The sequence below is a fragment of the Pollicipes pollicipes genome, unplaced genomic scaffold (genome assembly GCF_011947565.3).
Source record: "Pollicipes pollicipes isolate AB1234 unplaced genomic scaffold, Ppol_2.1 Scaffold_1600;HRSCAF=1878_pilon_pilon_pilon, whole genome shotgun sequence".
NCBI lineage: Eukaryota > Metazoa > Arthropoda > Thecostraca > Pollicipedomorpha > Pollicipedidae > Pollicipes > Pollicipes pollicipes.
In genome coordinates this window covers 24,637,448-24,656,400 of record NW_023595962.1, presented here as the reverse complement: position 1 = coordinate 24,656,400, position 18,953 = coordinate 24,637,448, and the positions used below count along the sequence as shown (strand labels likewise).

The window sequence follows — 18,953 nt, the reverse complement described above, 5'->3', positions numbered from 1 at the left end:
GGCCCCGCCCCTGCAACACACGCGCGCCGGCCGTCACGTGGTACGCGTGCCGGTTGTACAGTTAGAGCGGGCGCCAGTAGCCACCATATAGGTCACTGCGGCCGCGGCGGTCGCGGCGCACCGTTAGCCGGCGAGGGTGGCTGAACTCGGCGGGCACCTCCGCTCCGGAGACGCCGGCCGCGCACAAGTCGCTAGTCGTCGGTGGTCGGCGGGAGGTGGGCTGCTCCACGGCAGCCGACGCCGGGGAGATGCCCCACACAGCGATGCAGCGCAGACTCCAGGTAAGTCGGCGCACTGTGCAGACGGACACAGCGGCGCAACAGAGGCCCACACAGCGATGCAGCGCAGACTCCAGGTAAGTCGGCGCACTGTGCAGACGGACACAGCGGCGCAACAGAAGCCTAAACAGCGCTGCGACTAAGCTGCCTTCGCTTTCGCGAAGGCAGCTTAGTCGCGCTTAGTAGAACGCTTTCGCGTTCGCGTTTTCGCGTTAATTTCTTTCATGAAGGCCGCCCGTAGATCATGCATTTTCATGCACTTTTGGTCACTCCCTCCTGGGTATGCACCGGTTGTGCTGGGCGAGGGACTCCTTCACCTAGGTATGCTGTGAAAATGTTTACTTACGGATTTCAGCTCGATTTGAGACTCTACCCCAGCGTGACGTTACGCTGCCCAAAACCCCCACCCCAATGCTACGCTTCAGGTACGCTCCATCAACCCGCTCCATGTGGGCGTCCGCCAGTTACGTTCCGCTCCCGCGTAACATAACTTACGGACGCCCCCATGTATCATTGTTAGTCGTCTCGCGTGTAGTTCCTTTCCTTCAATGTCATTAACAAACGCGTGTGAGGGGAGTGATCCTTCCGACGCTTCTTCAGCTGTGGATATAGAGTCGCGGAGACCAAGAGGAGTCGCAGAGGCGCCGAGAGCAGAGGCGCAGAGGCGCAGAGGGGCAGGGGCGCAGAGGTGTAAAGGCGCCGAGCGCAGAGGCACAGAGGCGTAGAGGTGCAGAGGTGCAGAGGCTCAGAGGCGCCGAGCGCAGAGGCGCAGAGACGCGGAGGTGCAGAGGCGCAGAGCCGCAGAGATGCAGAGGCGCAGAGGTGCAGGGGCGCCGAGCGCAGAGGCGCCGAGCGCAGAGTGCGTCTCCGCGCTCAGAGGCACAGCGGCGCAGAGATGCAGAGGCGCAGAGGTGCAGAGGCTCAGAGGCGCCGAGCGCAGAGGCGCAGAGACGCAGAGGTGCAGAGGCGCCGAGGCGCAGAGGTGCGGAGGTGCAGAGGTTCAGAGGCGTCGAGCACAGAGGTGCAAAGGCGCCGAGCGCAGAGGCGCACAAGCGCCGGATCAGAGCCGCCTAGGCCTGGTGGGATGGACAATGGGAGCGACAGAGGCGTTATGGTGGCCTCTGATCTGAGGTGCTGAGGCGCGCAAAGACACCCTCATCTGACGCCAAAGCGAGGCACAACGAGGGAATGCTGCTGATCGATTCCGGGTCATCGCCCTCGACTTGTAGCCGGCTGACGCTGACAAACAGCCTGTACAGCTCCGCGCCTCGCACATTCACACAGCCCACGCAGGGGTTGTGGTTTCTTATTCAATGGAGGATGGAGGACTCGTTTCAGCTTTGAAAAGAATGCGGCCCAAATCCGTGGAAGATGTGCTTTTTTGACGCATTCTTGGGGCAGGCTTAGTCATTTTTCATTACTCAGTCCAACTTATTTCGCAAAACTACGCCCTGATTTCACGTGTAATTGTCGGTGCGTGTGCCGCACTGAACTGCCTGAATCAGATGCTTCCTGGATGCTCTTAATGCCGTCATCAGGCCTCGCGTGATGCCGTCATCAGGCCTCGCTGCCCCGTTGAAAACTGAGCGCGCGATACAACTGTGCACGCAAACGATTAGCTGCACACAGCCCTCACATTTCGACCAGCTTTCCACCTATGATATATGAGCTCTGTTTAAGCTACAGACAAAACCCGCGATGGTATTTAATGCATCAGTCCTGCGAAATACAAATATTGGGCATCACTTGCGCACCATCCGCGCGGACAAGCTTGCCATACTAGGTATACACAGAACACTGGCGGCGTCTTAAGACCTCCATCGTTTCCAACCAAGCAGCAGCCCCCCCCCCCCCCTCTCCCCGCCAGAGTTTTCGAGGGAGCGCGACCCGATCATGTGGAAATAGGCCAGCCGCTGCAGGGACGCCTTCCCGCATACCACCGCCGGCTGACCTCATTGAGCAGTCCCGGTGCCGCCGGTCAAACCCAGCCGGTTCGGTCGTCACCGCAGGCTCCATGCATGACGAGCCAGGCAGTGCGGAGGCGCCCCGGCCGGCAGCGAGTCACCACCGGTGTCTCGTGAGGGGAGGCGCCCACGGCCGGCAGCGAGTCACCACCGGTGTCTCGTGTGCGGAGGCGCCACGGCCGGCAGCGGGTCACCACCGGTGTCCCCCGTGGCGGAGACGCCCACGGCCGGCAGCGGGTTACCACCGGTGTCCCGTGTTCGGAGGCGCCCACGGCCGGCAGCGGGTCACCACCGGTGTCCCGTGTTCGGAGGCGCCCACGGCCGGCAGCGAGTCACCACCGGTGTCCCCCGTGGCGGAGGCGCCCACGGCCGGCAGCGAGTCACCACCGGTGTCCCCCGTGGCGGAGACGCCCACGGCCGGTAGCGAGTCACCACCGGTGTCTCGTGTGCGGAGGCGCTCCCTGCCGGCAGCGAGTCACCACCGGTGTCTCGTGTGCGGAGGCGCCCACGGCCGGCAGCGAGTCACCACCGGTGTCCCCCGTGGCGGAGACGCCCACGGCCGGCAGCGAGTCACCACCCGTGTCTCGTGTGGCGGAGGCGCTCCCTGCCGGCAGCGAGCCGCCGCCGCCGCCGCCGGTGTCTCGTGTGCGGAGGCGCTCCCTGCCGGCAGCGAGCCGCCGCCGCCGCCGGTGTCTCGTGTGCGGAGGCGCTCCCTGCCGGCAGCGAGCCGCCGCCGCCGGTGTCTCGTGTGCGGAGGCGCTCCCTGCCGGCAGCGAGCCGTCGCCGCCGCCGGTGTCTCGTGTGCGGAGGCGCTCCCTGCCGACAGCGAGCCGCCGCCGCCGCCGGTGTCTCGTGTGCGGAGGCGCTCCCTGCCGACAGCGAGCCGTCGCCGCCGCCGGTGTCTCGTGTGCGGAGGCGCTCCCTGCCGACAGCGAGCCGCCGCCGCCGCCGGTGTCTTGTGTGCCCGTCAGGACGACTTTGGGGCAGCCTGCTGAGGCGCTTGTCGGCCGTGGTTTCCTGCAGGCTGGCCTGCGGCGCTCACCAGTTGAGAGGCCGCGAGGACGGACTACGGTGGCCACAGCTGACGCGAGGGTGGCCGTCGGTCTTCTACCCGTCATGAGTGCAATGCCCGGAAAGGAAGGCACGGCCTTGTGACAATACGGTTGTGCCGATAGCGGTTCGAACATTTCCCGATGCGCGTAGCCTCCCTTGACTATGCGGACTCGGTAACTTACATGAGGACCAGTTAAAAGCAGCGCAGATCCATTGCGGGCGGGAAACGCTAAGCTCCCCTCTTCACCTGCCCTTGACACGCCATATGCATGGCGTGTCAAGCGAGTCAAGTACCTGTCTTGAAGCCCGTGAGGGCCTCAAGACAATGACATTCAGCTCCTTTCGGAAAAGCCCAAGGGAAAGTTCCTTGAGCGCATAAGGCTCCGGTCTTCAAGCATCCCACAAATGCTTGTCAGATTTCGCAAACCATAGCAGTTTTAACGCTATCATTTGGGTAAAGCTACGACTTAAACCCTAAGCTTTTGGAAACCGAAGTGTTTGTAAAAGGCGAAGTCTTCACTTCGCGTTCAGCCATATTTTAGATGATTTACCAGTGGCTTTGGGCCAGTAGCATTGTTTTCCCACCGTCGTGTTGGTCACCCAGGGACTGATAGGCATACTTTTGGCTGATGACGTACAATCACACTAAAAGGATGCCACAGCTAAATTCCTGGTTGCCAGCCTTCCTAAGCGATAATATTTCGATGTTACACTTCAGAAATGTCCAGCCCGCTGGCACGTCTTCTAAGTGCTACAATTTCTATAATTTCGCCGCGCCTCCATCACGTATTTTTTACACGCGTGCTTTAGCTGCACGCGCGGAGTCGCATGTCTGCACTCCGCGCCGCGAGTTCCGGAAATATTGGTCTGCGTCGTATCATGCCCGCGTGGCGTGCTGGGCCCGCGTGTCATGTGTGTCAGACGACACGGATTGTGACTCATAGCGACGCGGCTGGCACGCGCCGTGGACTATGACCCCGATCACGTGGACTGTAACCCGAGAGCCGGGAATGACTCACCGTCGCCGCCCGGCAGGCTTCACGAAAACGTCACTTCCGGTGACGCACCCAAACGGATGGGGGTACGTGCCACCCCTACCTTTAAGAAATGCTACACCTATTGACATGAACGGGAATAAATTTTTCGTCAATTACAAAATCAGAAAAATGCAAGCAAAAACAAGTGGATTCGGCCATGCCGTATGTGTTGTTATTATCCGTTTTGCAAAATACTTGCGTCAAAACGCAGAAAAACACGCGCCTGTGGTGGATTAAGTTGGGATTCTCAGGGGAAAATATCGAGCTGAGCCCCTTGCAAAATCCTGTACGGGCTTCTGGGCACTCCCTTCCCGCAGTGTGATCGGGGCAACCTGACGAACGCATGGCGCAGGTCGATAGCCCTCTAAGCAGACGTGGCCGAAGCGGGCTAGCGGCATGGGCTCGTTGCATCGCGCGCAGTTCGGATGCCTTATCACTTGGTGCGTTCCGTCCCAAGCATACAGGGATGCGTCGCGAAACGACCCTGTCTTTGACCTTGTTGCCCTCCCCCTCCCCCCTCCCCCATCACATACAAGGGGAGAGTCTCGGCGTGCCCGCCCGTCACTCTTTCGTCAGCTGGCTTGCGGACCGCGGCCATCCCAGCCACACGGAGGTGATAACGGTTCGCGCGGCCCGCCGGAGGCCAAGGTCACGCCGACACCGTTGTCATGGTAACCCACATCTTCCGCATTTCTGCTGCGGCCGCGCGGCCCCTGGTCAACGACCTTGCAGATTATGCGTGGAATGCAGGAGGGCCACACGTGACTGAGTCGGCGCGCGGGGGTTCCCTTGCGATATTCATACGTGACGCAAATGGTTGGCATACTCGGGTGTGGCTTGAAGGGATTGGAACCACGCGCCAACAGATTTTCTTTTTTGCGGTTAATGCGCGGTGCGTCGCAGATAATTTCATAGTTCATTACGTAAGCTAGTGACGGAAAAGGCTTTTTCTCTTTATTTTCGTCGGGTGGGGCGAAACGGATTTCTTCCAAATGCATCTTTGCAATCAACAGATTACGCAATGTTTACGCTTAGTCTCGTACCGCAAAACCGGATTGAAACGCCACCAGGACTGATGTTCCAGCGTCACATGTCCACCTTTCACAGGCTGCTCACAGAGAGTTGATTCAATTATGACGGGATATTCCACGGTTAAGAGAGCCCCAGTGACAAAATTAAAGACACAAAACGAATTAAAAGATGTTTCGCACGTCCTTATGCATCTAGAAAAACGACATCTCGGTAGACCCAGGCGGTTTAACGACCACCAAATATGTTAACATACTCCATACAGACGTTATCTGCCCCACTGGCCACGCGATCAGTTCCCGCGCGCATTGTTGACTGCTCGAAGTCATGGGGATATCTCTCAGGGCAGGTGTACTCCAGCTTCTGCGCAGCGCGTGTTCTACGCAGTTCGAAACGGTGCGGTGGTCACGGGAAGGCCGCGTGTCGCCTGCGGGCAGAGGGAGTGAGAAAGGAGGGAGAGAGCGAGAGAGCGAAGAGGGAGAGGGAGAGAGGGAGGGAGGGGGAGGAGGGAGAGAGAGAGAGAGAGAGAGAGAGAGAGAGAGAGAGAGAGAGAGAGAGAGAGAGAGAGAGAGAGAGAGAGAGAGAGAGAGAGAGAGAGAGAGAGAGAGAGAGAGAGAGAGAGAGAGAGAGAGAGAGAGAGAGAGAGAGAGAGAGAGAGACTGGGTCAGATCGAGAAACGGACGTGTGCCCTGCTTGGGGGCGCTGTCGGCCAGTGAGCGCGGCCGCAGCCCGTCCGGTGCCAGCAGTGGTTGGACGAGAGGCGGCCCGTCCCGTCCTGCCCCACACCCGTCAGCCGCACCCCGTCCGGCCCACAGCCCCGGTTCGCTGATCTTCCTGGGAACCGGGTCAGAGGCGGGCGCTGCGCCGCAGGCCCGGCTCGCTACAGCCCAGGGGCGCCCACCAATGCATGCGCCGCGGTCCCGAAGCGGCACAAACTGCCCCCGGTGGTGACGCTCCATCGACACCGGAGATGGCTCCACTGGGACGCTGGGCGCGCCCCTGTGCGTCCAGGACTTGCCCGTGATGGGTGAGAGGCCGCTGGTGACCGTTCCACCGGCGACGCTCCATCTGTTCCGGTGGGCGACCCTGACCCAGCCCTTAGGGCCACCAGGCGGGGCACAGGGCCTTCTCACTGATTCTCCTGACCCCTGCGATGAGCGAGCACCAACAGCAGCGTCCCTGAGAGACCGGCGCCACGCAGTCGTCTCACGGCTCAGGGGCCACCGGTGACGTCACACCACGTCACCGCCCGGCGCGGGCCCGGGGTCGGTGACCGCGCGAGGCCTTGGCTCGCGAGCTCCTGGGTCAGTCGGCCGGGCCGGTGTCGGTTTTTGCGCGGTGCCGGGTCAGCCAGCCTGACCGGCACGGCCTGCTGCCTCGCGCCGGCGCTGATCGAAGCAGATCAGGCCGGATCAGGCTGGATTGGGGATCATGCAGTCGACACCCTGACGCCACTGGGCACACGCGGCGCCGCGGCGATCATGTCATGAACCGGATCCGATGACACTTGAAGCTGGTTGCCAACGGAGAAACGGGGGGGGGGGGGGGGCTCGGGTAGTCAGTACTTTTTACGAATCACTCCAAACAAATGGAAGAGTACAGCCCCCGTTTTAAAGGGTACAGGCTTAGTGACTGTTGCGCTGCTCATTTTCGTAGATGGAGACGCGGTAACCTGACGGCATTTGTCCGCTAATAAGCTTGTATGAAAGTAGGGCCTGCTGTCACTGTTGGGGTCGTTGTTGCACAGCAGACAGGCTTTTTGAAAGGGAATACATTCCCATGTTTTTTGGTGTTTATGTAGGGTGTTAATCTTCCAAGGTCACGGATGTGCTCGTTACCATCTATGAAGATCGCTGGCAGCTTGTCTCTCGCTGGTTCTGCTAAGAGCAACTAATACGGCTGGATGGGGATTTCCTGAGGAATATAATGGGCATTGGAGCACGGCTGATAGAACAGCTTAAGTAATAATCACATTTTATGACAAATTTTATAGCAGAACGCGTGTCAGGTGGGAATTGTCACAGGCCTCTGGTATACAGACCTCACGCGAGGGTCGACGAAGTGCACGTATCATGGACCTGCACATGGGTCCATGATGCAGCTGTGTGGGTTCTCCTGCACAGTGTTCCGGCGATGGGCGTTGAAAAACCGTCTTACGTCATTCGCATTGTGCCGGATTGCAATCTTTATATATTTTCGTTGTCCGCTCTTGAATTCGCTTGTTTTTTCACTTTTTTTCTTACATTGCAGATGGTTGAACCGTACCCTATTCCGTTTTACTCGTTTCTTCGTCGACACGCACATGTTATGAAGTCTTCTTTCATTTTTTTTTGTACTGAAGAAATGTCACGCAGTAAATGACTTCTTCGTGTAATTACATAGCTTTCGCGTATGCGCGGCTGGGGAGGCTCCAAGCATGTTATTGAGCACTCGCACTTCGCATGATGATCTGTGGCAACATTTTTCGCTTAGCACTGGCCATTGCATTTTGCTACGTCTCTATCGTTGAACCATACATTTTGTTGTTATTCTCACTAAACCATTAATTTTGTTTCTTTAAGGTCGCTTACTTTGCCTTTCCTTCCTCAGGTGCCGTTGGCCCTAATAACGCTGACCGCCCTCGCCACCGCATCGCATCATGCCGCCGCGCCGCCAGCGCCATCTCTGGGCAACCCGACGAGCCAGCGCGGTACAGATGGCGCCACCCGTACGGTGACGGTGCGCTGGCTGCCGGCGGCGGCGGCGGCGACTGTTCGGGAGATCAGCCAATCGGAGGCGCAGCTGGAGGAGGCCAACCGCGTGTCCCGCCAGCTGAGTCGCAGGGCCGGCCTGGTCAACGACCAGCCGCCGCTGGTGAGGCACCGTCACGCTCTCTGGGGGACCGCGCGCCGAAGACGGGCCAGCGAGCGGACCGGGCACATGGCTCGTTGTCGGCAGGGCCGCGGGCTCAAATCGCCGTGGTTGGGGTTGTTGCGAGCGCCGATTTCGCTACGCTGGCAGCGGAAGCGCCGATAGGCTCCGCGTTATCAAGCGTCGAGGGGCTGCCAACCGATCCGTTTCCTCACCAATGTCCGGCTCTTAAACTAGCAGCCAACATGATTGAGGGCCAACATGCACCTCGTAGCTAAGATGCACCGTCCGTTGTATCTGATCACGATACTGCCACTCTGTTGAAAATGTAACAAATACCAAACTTAACTACCGCGTGGCTCGCTTGTCGCCCGCACATCGCGTGTTCTTCTGCGCACCCACCTTCGCCTTCAGCGCATCGTTATTTATTTCAGCGCCACCGTCCGATCGTGCTGCCATCTGCCGGTGACCACCTGCCTGTCCGTCAGTCGTACCAGCACTACCAGGTCGGGATAACAGCAGACAAGCGCGCACACTGTCCGAACGCAGCAAGCTGCCATGGACGCTTCACGTGATAAATACTGTGATGTGTCTGCATGAAGTTTGTTGTGATGTCTTGTCAACCTGACAATGTTTTTTTAAATCGGTTCGTTTTTTTGCTTTTGGTGCGCACGCGGTCTTCAATGTTCGCCGTCTCGAGATCCGGTGAAAGGCGTGCTGACTGTGGTGTTGAAAGGCTTGCGTTCTCTCACTCCGCTCCCCTTATCTGGTCTGTTTTCCTCACGCACCGCGTATTCCCCGACCCTCGCAACGTCTCTTCTGTCCAGGGTATGCTGCGGCCGCGAGCTGTGAGCTGCCTCCGGGACTGCCCCGGCTGGGAGCCCCCCCCCCCCCCTCCCCGGGGCACCCGGTACAGATTCCAGAGTCCTGCCCGGGCGCCCAGCACGGCCCCAGAGTCCCGCCTGGACGCCTGGACGCCACGGCCCCGGAGTCCCGCCTGGACGCCCGGTACAGACCCCAGAGAAGGGCCAGAAAACAATGTAAAGGATCGGACCAGACCGTGGGAGAGAATTGGAGAAGGATGCAAAGGATCAGAGCAGTATGTGAGGGTTAAAGCCCATCAGCGGAGGCCTCCGGGGATGACTGCAGTCCCACCTCATTACCAAACCGTCTCCTGAACATCATGGGTCTGGAATGAGCTTTACTGGCCGAAATCGCTCCAGCCCAAACCAAACAATTCGCTTTTCTTCGCGCTCCGTGTTGTATTCGTATCTGAGGACGACTCTCGACCAAGAGAACACAACACACACCGTCAGTTCTTCGCGCTCCGTGTTGTATTCGTATCTGAGGACGACTCTCGACCAAGAGAACACGTCACACACCGCCAGTTCTTCGCGCTCCGTGCTGTATTCGTATCTGAGGACGACTCTCGACGACCAAGAGAACACGTCACACACCGCCAGATGTGACCGTGAGCTGGTGTGTCTCTCTCTCAGAGCCAGTACACGCCGGAGACCATAGAGGAGGTCCGCTACTCCCAGGCGGGAGCCGAAGAGACACCTGGTGGACAACACCAAGACTACGGCCAGGAGCGGCCGACGGGCGGTGAGTTTACCAGGAGCTGAGGTACCAGGAGCTGCGGCTTCGGGATGTTATGCTATCAAATAACATACAATTAAAATGTGTCTAAATGATAGTATGAATTTAGTCTGGGTTTGCTGGTATTCTGACTCTGAAAGGAGACAACTTAAACGTCACTCTTCATTGCATCAATACACATGATGTCTGATTCCACAGGGTGCAGTACTAATGACATGATTTGTGGGCAGGTGTCTGGGGTAGCCTAAAAAACGTAAGTTCTGGACACGCCACCGACATAAACACAAAGAACGGGACATCGCATCACTGACACACCACTGACACGGACACATTGCCAACATTTGATGACGCCGGCGCCGTCGTGCGCACCTTCCTAGCTCGTCCCCTCTCCCCCACCCACATCATCTCGCCCCCGCCCCCGACACACACACCAGCTCAGCACCCCACACACCAGATCCCCTCCCCTGACACCCACTCACTTCCCCACGCACTAGCCCGCCTCCCCATATACCAGCTCGCCTCCCCACACACCAGCTCGCCTTCCCACACACCAGCTCGCCTCCCCACACACCAGCTCGCCTTCCCACACACCAGCTCGCCTCCCCACACACCAGCTCATCTTCCCTGACGCCAGCTCGCCTCCCCACACACCAGCTCGCCTTCCCACACACCAGCTCGCCTCCCAGAGAGCCCAGCGGCCCCACCTGCGTCTGAAAGCGACCTCCTCCACAGGCGATGTCTCGCCGGCGCCCGCAGGACGCCGGCCCTCGCAGGTGCGGGACCGTCTCGAGCAGCTGCGCGCGCCGCTGGTGACCGGCGGCTACGCGAACACCAAACTGCAGGGGTACGCTTCGGCGACCAGGGCGACGCGGCGGCCGGCAGCGGCGCCCACTGCGCCGCCGAGCACTGCCCGGCCTCCCGCGCCGCCCACTCAGGTCATCACGCCCACCAGTGGCGCGCCGGCGGCGGCCGACGGCGGGGCGAGGCGCCCGGAGAAGGCCGAAGAGGGGAAGGAAAAGGAGGCGGAGGGGGAGAGAAGACCCGGCCGCGTGCCGCTCCACCACAAGCTGGCCGCCGGGCTGCGGCCCGGCGCCGTGCGCCGTCGGCAGCATGTGCCGTACATCCCGCGCACCACGGCCGCCGCCACGTCACCGCCGACGTCACCGCCGGTCCGCCAATCGGCGGCCGAGCCCGGCCCGGGAGCGGCGCCGGCGGCCTCCCAGCCGCAGCCCGTGCGCCAGCCGCCGCCGGAGCGCGCGGCGCCGGCGCTCGGCCAGCCGCGCCAGCCCGCAGCGGAGCCGACCGCCGCCGGTCCGCTGACGCCGCCCGTGCGCCGGCCACCGTCGGCGCCTGAGCCGTTCCGGCCCTCGCCCGAGGACTTCTGGGCCGGCGAACGGCGGCGGCCGGCGCCAGCCGAGCCGCAGCCCTGGCAGCGAGAGTCCACGCCACCAGCGCCCGGCTTCGGCGGCGAGTACGACGGCGGCGAGTACGTCCCGCGAGAGCCGTCGTTTGTCTCGGCTGCGGACCGGCTGCCGCCGCCGCCGGAGCGCACGCGTCCGGGTCGCCGGCCGCCACCGGAGGGGGCGCGCCCGCTCCGCCCGCGCCGACCGCCGCCCACCAAGAAGCCATCCGCCGGGTACCTCGGCAGCTTGCTCAGCTGGTTCCGTGGCGAGGAGGACGAGGAGGAGCGGCGGCCGCCTGCTGGACTGCGGCCGCGCCCGCCGCCGCCCCCTCAGGCGTCGGCGCAAGCGTCGCAGCAGGCGGAACTGTTCAGCCTGCCGGAGGCGCCGGCAGAGGAGCCGAGGCCAGACTGGCGCCGGGTGGAACCGATGCGCCATGAGCCCGTATCGCAGCCGCCCAATATCCTGCCACAGTTCAGGCCAAACGCGCCGGGCGGCCAGCTGTTCCCGCAGTCAGCACCGCCGCGCCGCCGGCCGCCGACGGGCGGTGAGGGTCAGAGGAGACCGCCGCCGGGCGGTGGAGTTCTCCGGAGGCCCCCAGCGAGCGGCGCGAGCCCACAGAGGCCCCCAGCGGGCAGCGAGGCCCCGAGGAGACCCCCTCTGACGGGAGGCGAAGCTCCGAGGAGGCCCCCACCAGCGGGAGGCGAGGCCCCGAGGAGACCCCCTCCAACCGAGGGCGAGGACCTGAGGAGACCCTCTCCGACCGGAGGCAAGGGCCCCAGGCGCCCCCTGGCGAGCAGCGAGGTGAGCCGACGCCGTGGCGAGCCTGAGCCCGCCCTTCCCGGCTCGCGGGTGAGCACGCTCCAGATGCTGCACCCGGCGCTCTCCAAGCCGAGCGTGATGCAGGTGCTGCGCCCGCCGCGGCCGCCGCCGCAGACGCCGTACCGGCCGGACGGACCGCCGCGCAGGCGAGCACGTCCGCCGCGGCCGCCCGCGCAGCAGCAGCCGCCGCGGCGGGCGCAGCCCGGTCCCTCGCGACCGCCGCCGCCGCAGAACCAGCGGCCGCCGCCGGTCCGTCCAGGGCCCGTCCAACCAGCGCCGGTCCGTCCAGCACCGGTCCGTCCAGCACCGGTCCGTCCAGCTCCGGTCCGTCCAGCGGCGGTCCGTCCACCGCCGGTCCGTCCATCTCCCATCGGTTCGGCGGCCCAGGCTCCACGGCCGGGTCCGCTCTCCCCGCCGCGTCCGCCGCCGGCGGCGCCGCGCCGGCCGACCGCCCGTCCCGCCACGCTGATGGACGACAGGCGGATCATGGTGGTGGGGCCGTTCGAGGAGCCGCCACCGGGCGCGCCGTACATCCCACACCCGGAGCCGACGGCCGACGCCGACGTGGTGCGCCTGCTCGAGCAGCGCGCCGACGCCGACGTCGTCGCCCTCGTCGACACCGACGGCGACTCGCCGGAGGAGGCCGGCCTGACGGGCGGCGTGTTCGGCGCGCCGGCGGCGGACAGCGCGCAGGCGGCCGGTCAGCTGGCGTTCGGCGCCGAGGACGACCTGATCATGGTCAGCACACCGCCGCCGACGGCGGAGGGAGGCGGCGATCAGCTGGGGGTCGGAGGTGAGAGTCGCCCCGAGCCAGAGGCGGCCGTGGCGGAGAGCGCGCTGATCGGTCGTCCCCAGCCGGCGTGGGAGGCCGGCGATGGTCGTCCCCAGCCCGTGGAGAACGTCTCGAGTCGTCCCCAGCCGGGACCTGTCACAAGCGGCACCGAGGCGCCGGAGGCAACGCCAGAGCCGGAGCCGCAGTCGGCACCAGAACCTGAGCCGGAAGCGCAGGCAGAACCAAAGCCAGAGTCGGAGGCCATGCCAGAGCCGGAGCCGGAGCCGGAGCCGGAGGCGAAGTCGGAGGCGAAGTCGGAGCCAGGGCGGAAACAGGATCAAAGACAGGATCAGGATCAGGATCAGGATCAGGAGCAGGAACAGGAGCCGTCGGGCGGGGCGAAAACCCAGTTTGTGTACGCCACGAACGCTGATTCGCCTCTGCTTACGCAGACGTTTTTACGCCGGCCACCGCCTCTTGAAGAAGAGCAGGAGGAGGAGACGGAGCAGGGCCAGGAACAGAAGCAGGCTCAGCAGGAGCGGATTCAGGAGGCGGCGACGCAATACCTGGAGCCAGCCACGGAATATGAGGACCAGGAACGATATGACGAATACCAGGATCCAGCCATGTACCATGAGCAAGATCCCGTTGTTTACGACGATCAGGCGCAGAACCCCGCACTCTTCCAAGACCAAGAACAGGACCCGGCTTTGTACCAGGGCCAAGAGCAAGACTGGGACCAGGGGTGGCGTCAGGAGCAGCCGCCGGCGCCGGGCCCGATCCGGGAGCACGAGTGGGGCACCGGTCAGGAGCAGGAGCGGGAGTGGAGTCAGGAGCGGGCCGTGGCCGCCCGGCGGGTGGCCGACGCTCCAGCTCGGCCGCCACCGCCGCAGCAGCGATGGCGCGTAGTTGGCGGCTCGCTGGACCCGAAGGAAACAGATCACGTGCTGGGCTTCGTGCGGGAGGTGACGCCGCAGCTGACCGTGTCGAGGGAAACGGTGACGGCCACGAAGCCGGCCGTCGCCACCGTCGAGCCATCACCGAAGGTCACCGCCGCCACCGTCAGGTCAACTACCACCACCGCGGCGACCATAACGATAAGGCCGGCGACCACAGCCAGGTCAACCGTCAGAGCTGGGCCGACCACGACCAGCTCGGCGGCGACCCCACCCACCACCGCGCCACGGCCGACCACCAGACCACCCACCACCAGACCACCCACCACCACCACCAGACCATCCACCACCACCACAAGACCACCCACCACCACCACCAGACCACCCACCACCGCCGAGCCGTACGACGTCGTCACGGCAGGCCACGTGTTCGACGCCTCGCGTGACGTGATGACGGTGGAGGTGGTGCACAGCTCGAGCTTCGCGGTGGGCGGGCCGGGCGGCGCGCCGGCCGCCGCCGGCGTCGGCTCTGTCACCTCGGTCGACCTCGGGCCCGACGCCCTTCGGTTCGAGGAGCCCGAGGTGGAATACTACCGGCCGCCGGCGCCGGCGCCCGAGGCGGAGAGGGAGGAGGCCGGGGCCGCCGATCGTCAGCCGGCCGAGTTCACGCTGCCCGATCTGTACAAAGGGTTCCGCCCGTTGCTCGACTGACGGGGTCGGGCCCGACCTCAGCCGGTTCGGTCTGGTCCGATCCAGTTCGACTCGCATCTGATCAGTTTGCTTCTGATTCGGGTCAGGCCCAACGCAGGTCCAGTCGGACTGATCGGACTTCAGACCTGCACATTGCGGTGGCCCGCTCCTGGAAGGCCTGCTCAGGGGTCAAGGTCGCGGTGACAAGGTCAGATGGCAGGACGCTGGCGGACTGCGGTTAGGGTACAGGCGGCCGGACCGGGCGGAACGGGAGGGGGCGTGACCGTGACGGATCGGGTGAGCCAGAATCATGTTACACCGTTTCCACACCGGTCCCAAGCATCAGGTCATGAGTCCACTGGTGTAAAGCATCAGACTTGGGTGCGCTCGCAGTACATGCTCCACCCCAAACCTCAAGATGGCGCATGTCCGCCGAACAGGTGCGTCATGGGGGGGCGGGGGGCTGTCGTTGGGAACTGGCGTCAGCTGCGCGTCGATTTGGCTCAGATGGGGTGAGTTGCTTGCATGCAGTCCGTTAGGTTGTTTAGGCTGTGCCTTGCTCACCGCGGAGACATCCCGTGTCGGCACATGTGACACGCACGCAGAGCGGTCATTACCCATACTTCGGGCCCGGTAGCGCCGAGTGAGAGCCATGCACGTGACGATTCTCACACGGTTCACACAGACGTCACGCATGTGAACGCTCAAGCACAGGTGACGCGTGGGAGCATTACACAAGGCTCCAGCGATTGGGCGCTGGAGCACACACGCACCAAAGCACACGCATGGAGATAAAGGGCATTTATGGTATGCGCGAACGCACAAAAAAACGGCATTAGCGTGCTAGATATTTATTGCTGAATGGAGCGTTGCAGGGCGTTCAGAGAAGCGTATCGACGGGCTGTCGTGCCTCTGGTGACTGAGGATCACCTGTGTGCTGTACAACCCTGTGGCAATAAACCGCCAGAAACTGCACGCCCTCTTTATCCGCGGCGCTCTCCGGATCCGCGCCCTGACTGCTGCCACAGACTCAGAATGTGTGTGTGTGTGTGTGTCATTGGGGCTTGACACTTTGGTTTCACTCTCTGGCGCGGCTGTTGCCGCGATGTTCCGTCGTTGCGGACATTTGCATGGGTATGCGCCAGGAGCAGACCAAACACCGAGGAGACGAGAGATACGGGATTTTAAAAAAAAAACTTGCAGCTTGCAGGTCAGTACATCGCGCCAGTCTGTGACCTTCCCAGCGCGTCACGCCGCTTTTTGGTATCGACAGGCGGCTGGCTTCGTTATCGTTTTCATAACGCCCTGGCATCATCACTAGGCGACTCCATCGCGACGCAAAGTTCGGTTCAAAAGCAGAAGTCCAAAAGCATCGGAATCCTTCACACGCGTTCGCGATTCCCCTGGAGCTTCGGTCATTTCCCCTACAACGCAACAGCAACACCGCATGACCAGCTCACCGTGTAAATATATTCGCAGACACATCAATGTCCATAAAATACAGCCCCGTGGCTTTCGGGGCACAACATTGGATAATCATATGTGTGGGACCATGGTGGGACGTGTGGGAGAGGCCCGTCCGCTGCGGTCCGTCGCCCACCGCCGGTCCGTCGCCCACTACCGCTCGACAGGCACAAGTCAGGGCAATAACGGCCTCAAAAGAACGATGGTCTGGTGAGGACTGCTGTGTGGGTCAGGGGCAGAAAGGAGAGTGTACAACAGGGCAGGCCAGGGGCAGAGGGGAGAGTGTGGAGCAGGGCAGGCCAGGGGCAGAGGGGAGAGTGTGGAGCAGGGCAGGCCAGGGGCAGAGGGGGGAGTGTGGAGCAGGGCAGGCCAGGGGCAGAGGGGAGAGTGTGGAGCAGGGCAGGCCAGGGGCAGAGGGGAGAGTGTGGAGCAGGGCAGGCCAGGGGCAGAGGGGAGAGTGTGGAGCAGGGCATGCCAGGGGCAGAGGGGAGAGTGTGGAGCAGGGCAGGCCAGGGGCAGAGGGGAGAGTGTACAGCAGGACAGATCAGAGACAGAGGAGAGAGTGCGGAGCGCGACAGCTCAGGGGCAGAGAGGAGAGTGTAGAGCAGGACAGGCCAGGGGCAGAGGAGAGAATGTGGAGCGGGACAGGTCAGGGACAGAGGAGAGAGTGTGGAACGAGACAGGTCAGGTCAGGGACAGAGTGTGGGGCGGGATAGGCCAGGGGCAGAGGAGAGTGTGGAGCGGGACAGGTCAGGGACAGAGGAGAGAGTGTGGAGCGGGACTGTCCAGGGGCAGAGGAGAGAGTGTGGAGCAGGACAGGCCAGGGGCAGAGGAGAGAGTGTGGAGCAGGACAGGCCAGGGGCAGAGGAGAGAGTGTGGAGCAGGACAGGCCAGTGGCAGAGGAGAGGAGTGTGGAGCAGGACAGGCCAGGGGCAGAGGAGAGAATGTGGAGCGGGACAGGTCAGGTCAGGGACAGAGTGTGGGGCGGGATAGGCCAGGGGCAGAGGAGAGTGTGGAGCGGGACAGGTCAGGGACAGAGGAGAGAGTGTGGAGAGGGACAGTTCGGGTCAGAGGAGAGAGTGTGGAACGAGACAGGTCAGGTCAGGGACAGAGTGTGGGGCGGGACAGGCCATGGGCAGAGGAGAGTGTGGAGCGGGACAGGTCAGGGACAGAGGGAGAGAGTGTGGAGCGCGACAGGTCAGGGACAGAGGAGAGATCGCGGGAAGGAGGGATCACCTCGTACCGTGAACGATACGAGGACGCAATCCATAACAAGTTCTGAACGCGTCAGGAGCGGCTGACCAACACAGAGCCCCGCGCGACAGACAGCCGCTCATACCGCGCGAAAGAGATCAGTCGGTACGCGAGAACACCATGCGATAATTGCAATCAGCCACGTTCGGTTAGCGCCCCACAGCTCAGGCTTAGATACTACGACCACGGACAACGCGCATCACGAAATAATGAGCCGCTTCGGATTCTGGCGCCAACTTAAAGCAGACATTGATGGCCCAGAGGTATACGTGAATTAACACGATCAAATATCCCCGATTTAGAGCTCCGCGCGCCGCCTCCCGAGGTCACTGACCCGAGGCGAGACGGGACGCGAGGGGTCGAGATTATCGACCGTGCGCCTTCGTGATCACACGTGCGTGTTCAACTCTCGACCAATGAAACGTCGCGGGCGCTCCAACCAGAGTAGCACCGCTCCGAGAGACACTCCACCGGCCATCATGGCGTGCCCGCACAAGGGGGCACGCTGGAGCACACTGGAGCACAATGACGCGCGCGGAGATTGCACCGAACCCACCCAGGCGCCAACCCGTGACGACCTGAACCCACCCAGGCGCCAACCCGTGACGACCTGAACTCACCCAGGCGCCAGCCCGTGATGACCTGAACCCCCGCAGACGCCCAGCCGCGAGCGCCCGCAGGCCGCTTCAGCACAAGGAACCCCTGTAAAACATCCACAGCCCATAGGCCGGTGTCGCAGCGTGTGCAGGGGGTCACTGCTGCGACGCCCCCGCGACAGGGCCGGGGCCGACCCTGCCGGTTAGCCGTCACCCCAGCAGCGAGCCCACCCGCCACGAGCGTCGGCAAATCCGTCCCGAGACGACGACATGAGGCGTGGCTAGCCGTGACCACCGCTCTCCATCTGGTCACATGCCGTCGAGAGGGAGCCTCCGCGATAGAGTGCAATAGGCGAGCCTCGGCGATTGAGGGCGACGGGTCCGACTGTCGTTGGGGTATGTTCCAATCTCCCGCCGACAGTCGTGGGCGGGGCCTGGCCTTGCTCTTCACACAGCTCCTCACGGCAGGCCGACATCCGCGCCCGCCACCATCGCGGGCTGCACCAGCCCCGATCGCCGGCGCCAGACCTCCGGTGCGCCGAGGCGGCCAACCACACCCGCGCTGCCGCCCGGCGGACGGCGTCACGCCACCGTTGCGCCGCCTCCCTCCCTCCCTCCTGCCTGAGCCTCCGGTGCGCCGAGGCGGCCGAGCACACCCGCACTGCCGCCCGGCGGGCGGCGTCACGCCACCGCTGCGCCGAGGCGGCCGACCACACCCGCACTGCCGCCCGGCGGACGGCGCCACGCCACCAGGGCGCACCCGGCGGACGGCGCCACGTCACCAGAGCGCACCCGGCGGACGGCGTCACGTCACCAGAGCGCACCCGGCGGACGGCGCCATGCCACCGGTGCGCTGCCTCCCTCCCTCCCTCCTGCCTGAGCCTCCGGCGCGCTCAGGTGCACCCCAGAGGCGCCCTTCTACGCAGTCACGGGCAGCCGGACACCGTGCGGTAGCCACCGTGCCGAGCCGGCTGCAGCCCGCCGACCAGCAGCAGCCCAGCGCCGTCTCCGGCGGCGGCATCCACAGCCGCCGAGGCTCCTTTTATCAAGGCGGCGCGCTTCCTCGGGGACGGCCGTGGCGGCACGCTCTTCTCGGAACGGGCGCCGTGGCGGAACGCTCCCTCCGAAGACCGGGCCGTGGCGGCACGCGCTCTCGGAGACGGCCGGGCGGCACGCTTCCTCGGGGACGGCCGTGGCGGCACGCTCTCGGAGACGGCCGTGGCGGCACGCTCTCGGAGACGGCCGTGGC

The 18,953-nt window shown here is 63.4% G+C and overlaps 1 protein-coding gene across 1 annotated transcript; it reads left to right on the top strand.

Moving 5' to 3' along the window:
* Window positions 1–332: 332 nt before the first annotated feature.
* On the top strand, window positions 333–17,754 carry LOC119114868 (retinitis pigmentosa 1-like 1 protein). Its single transcript, XM_037238931.1, has 10 exons — window positions 333–355; window positions 7,951–8,214; window positions 8,646–8,717; window positions 9,708–9,816; window positions 10,543–10,673; window positions 11,187–11,296; window positions 12,512–12,664; window positions 12,968–13,657; window positions 14,081–14,186; window positions 17,701–17,754. Exons 1-10 carry the CDS (start codon window positions 338–340, stop codon window positions 17,752–17,754), a joined length of 1,707 nt encoding a protein of 568 aa, XP_037094826.1. The 5' UTR covers window positions 333–337.
* The last annotated feature ends 1,199 nt before the right edge of the window (window positions 17,755–18,953 follow it).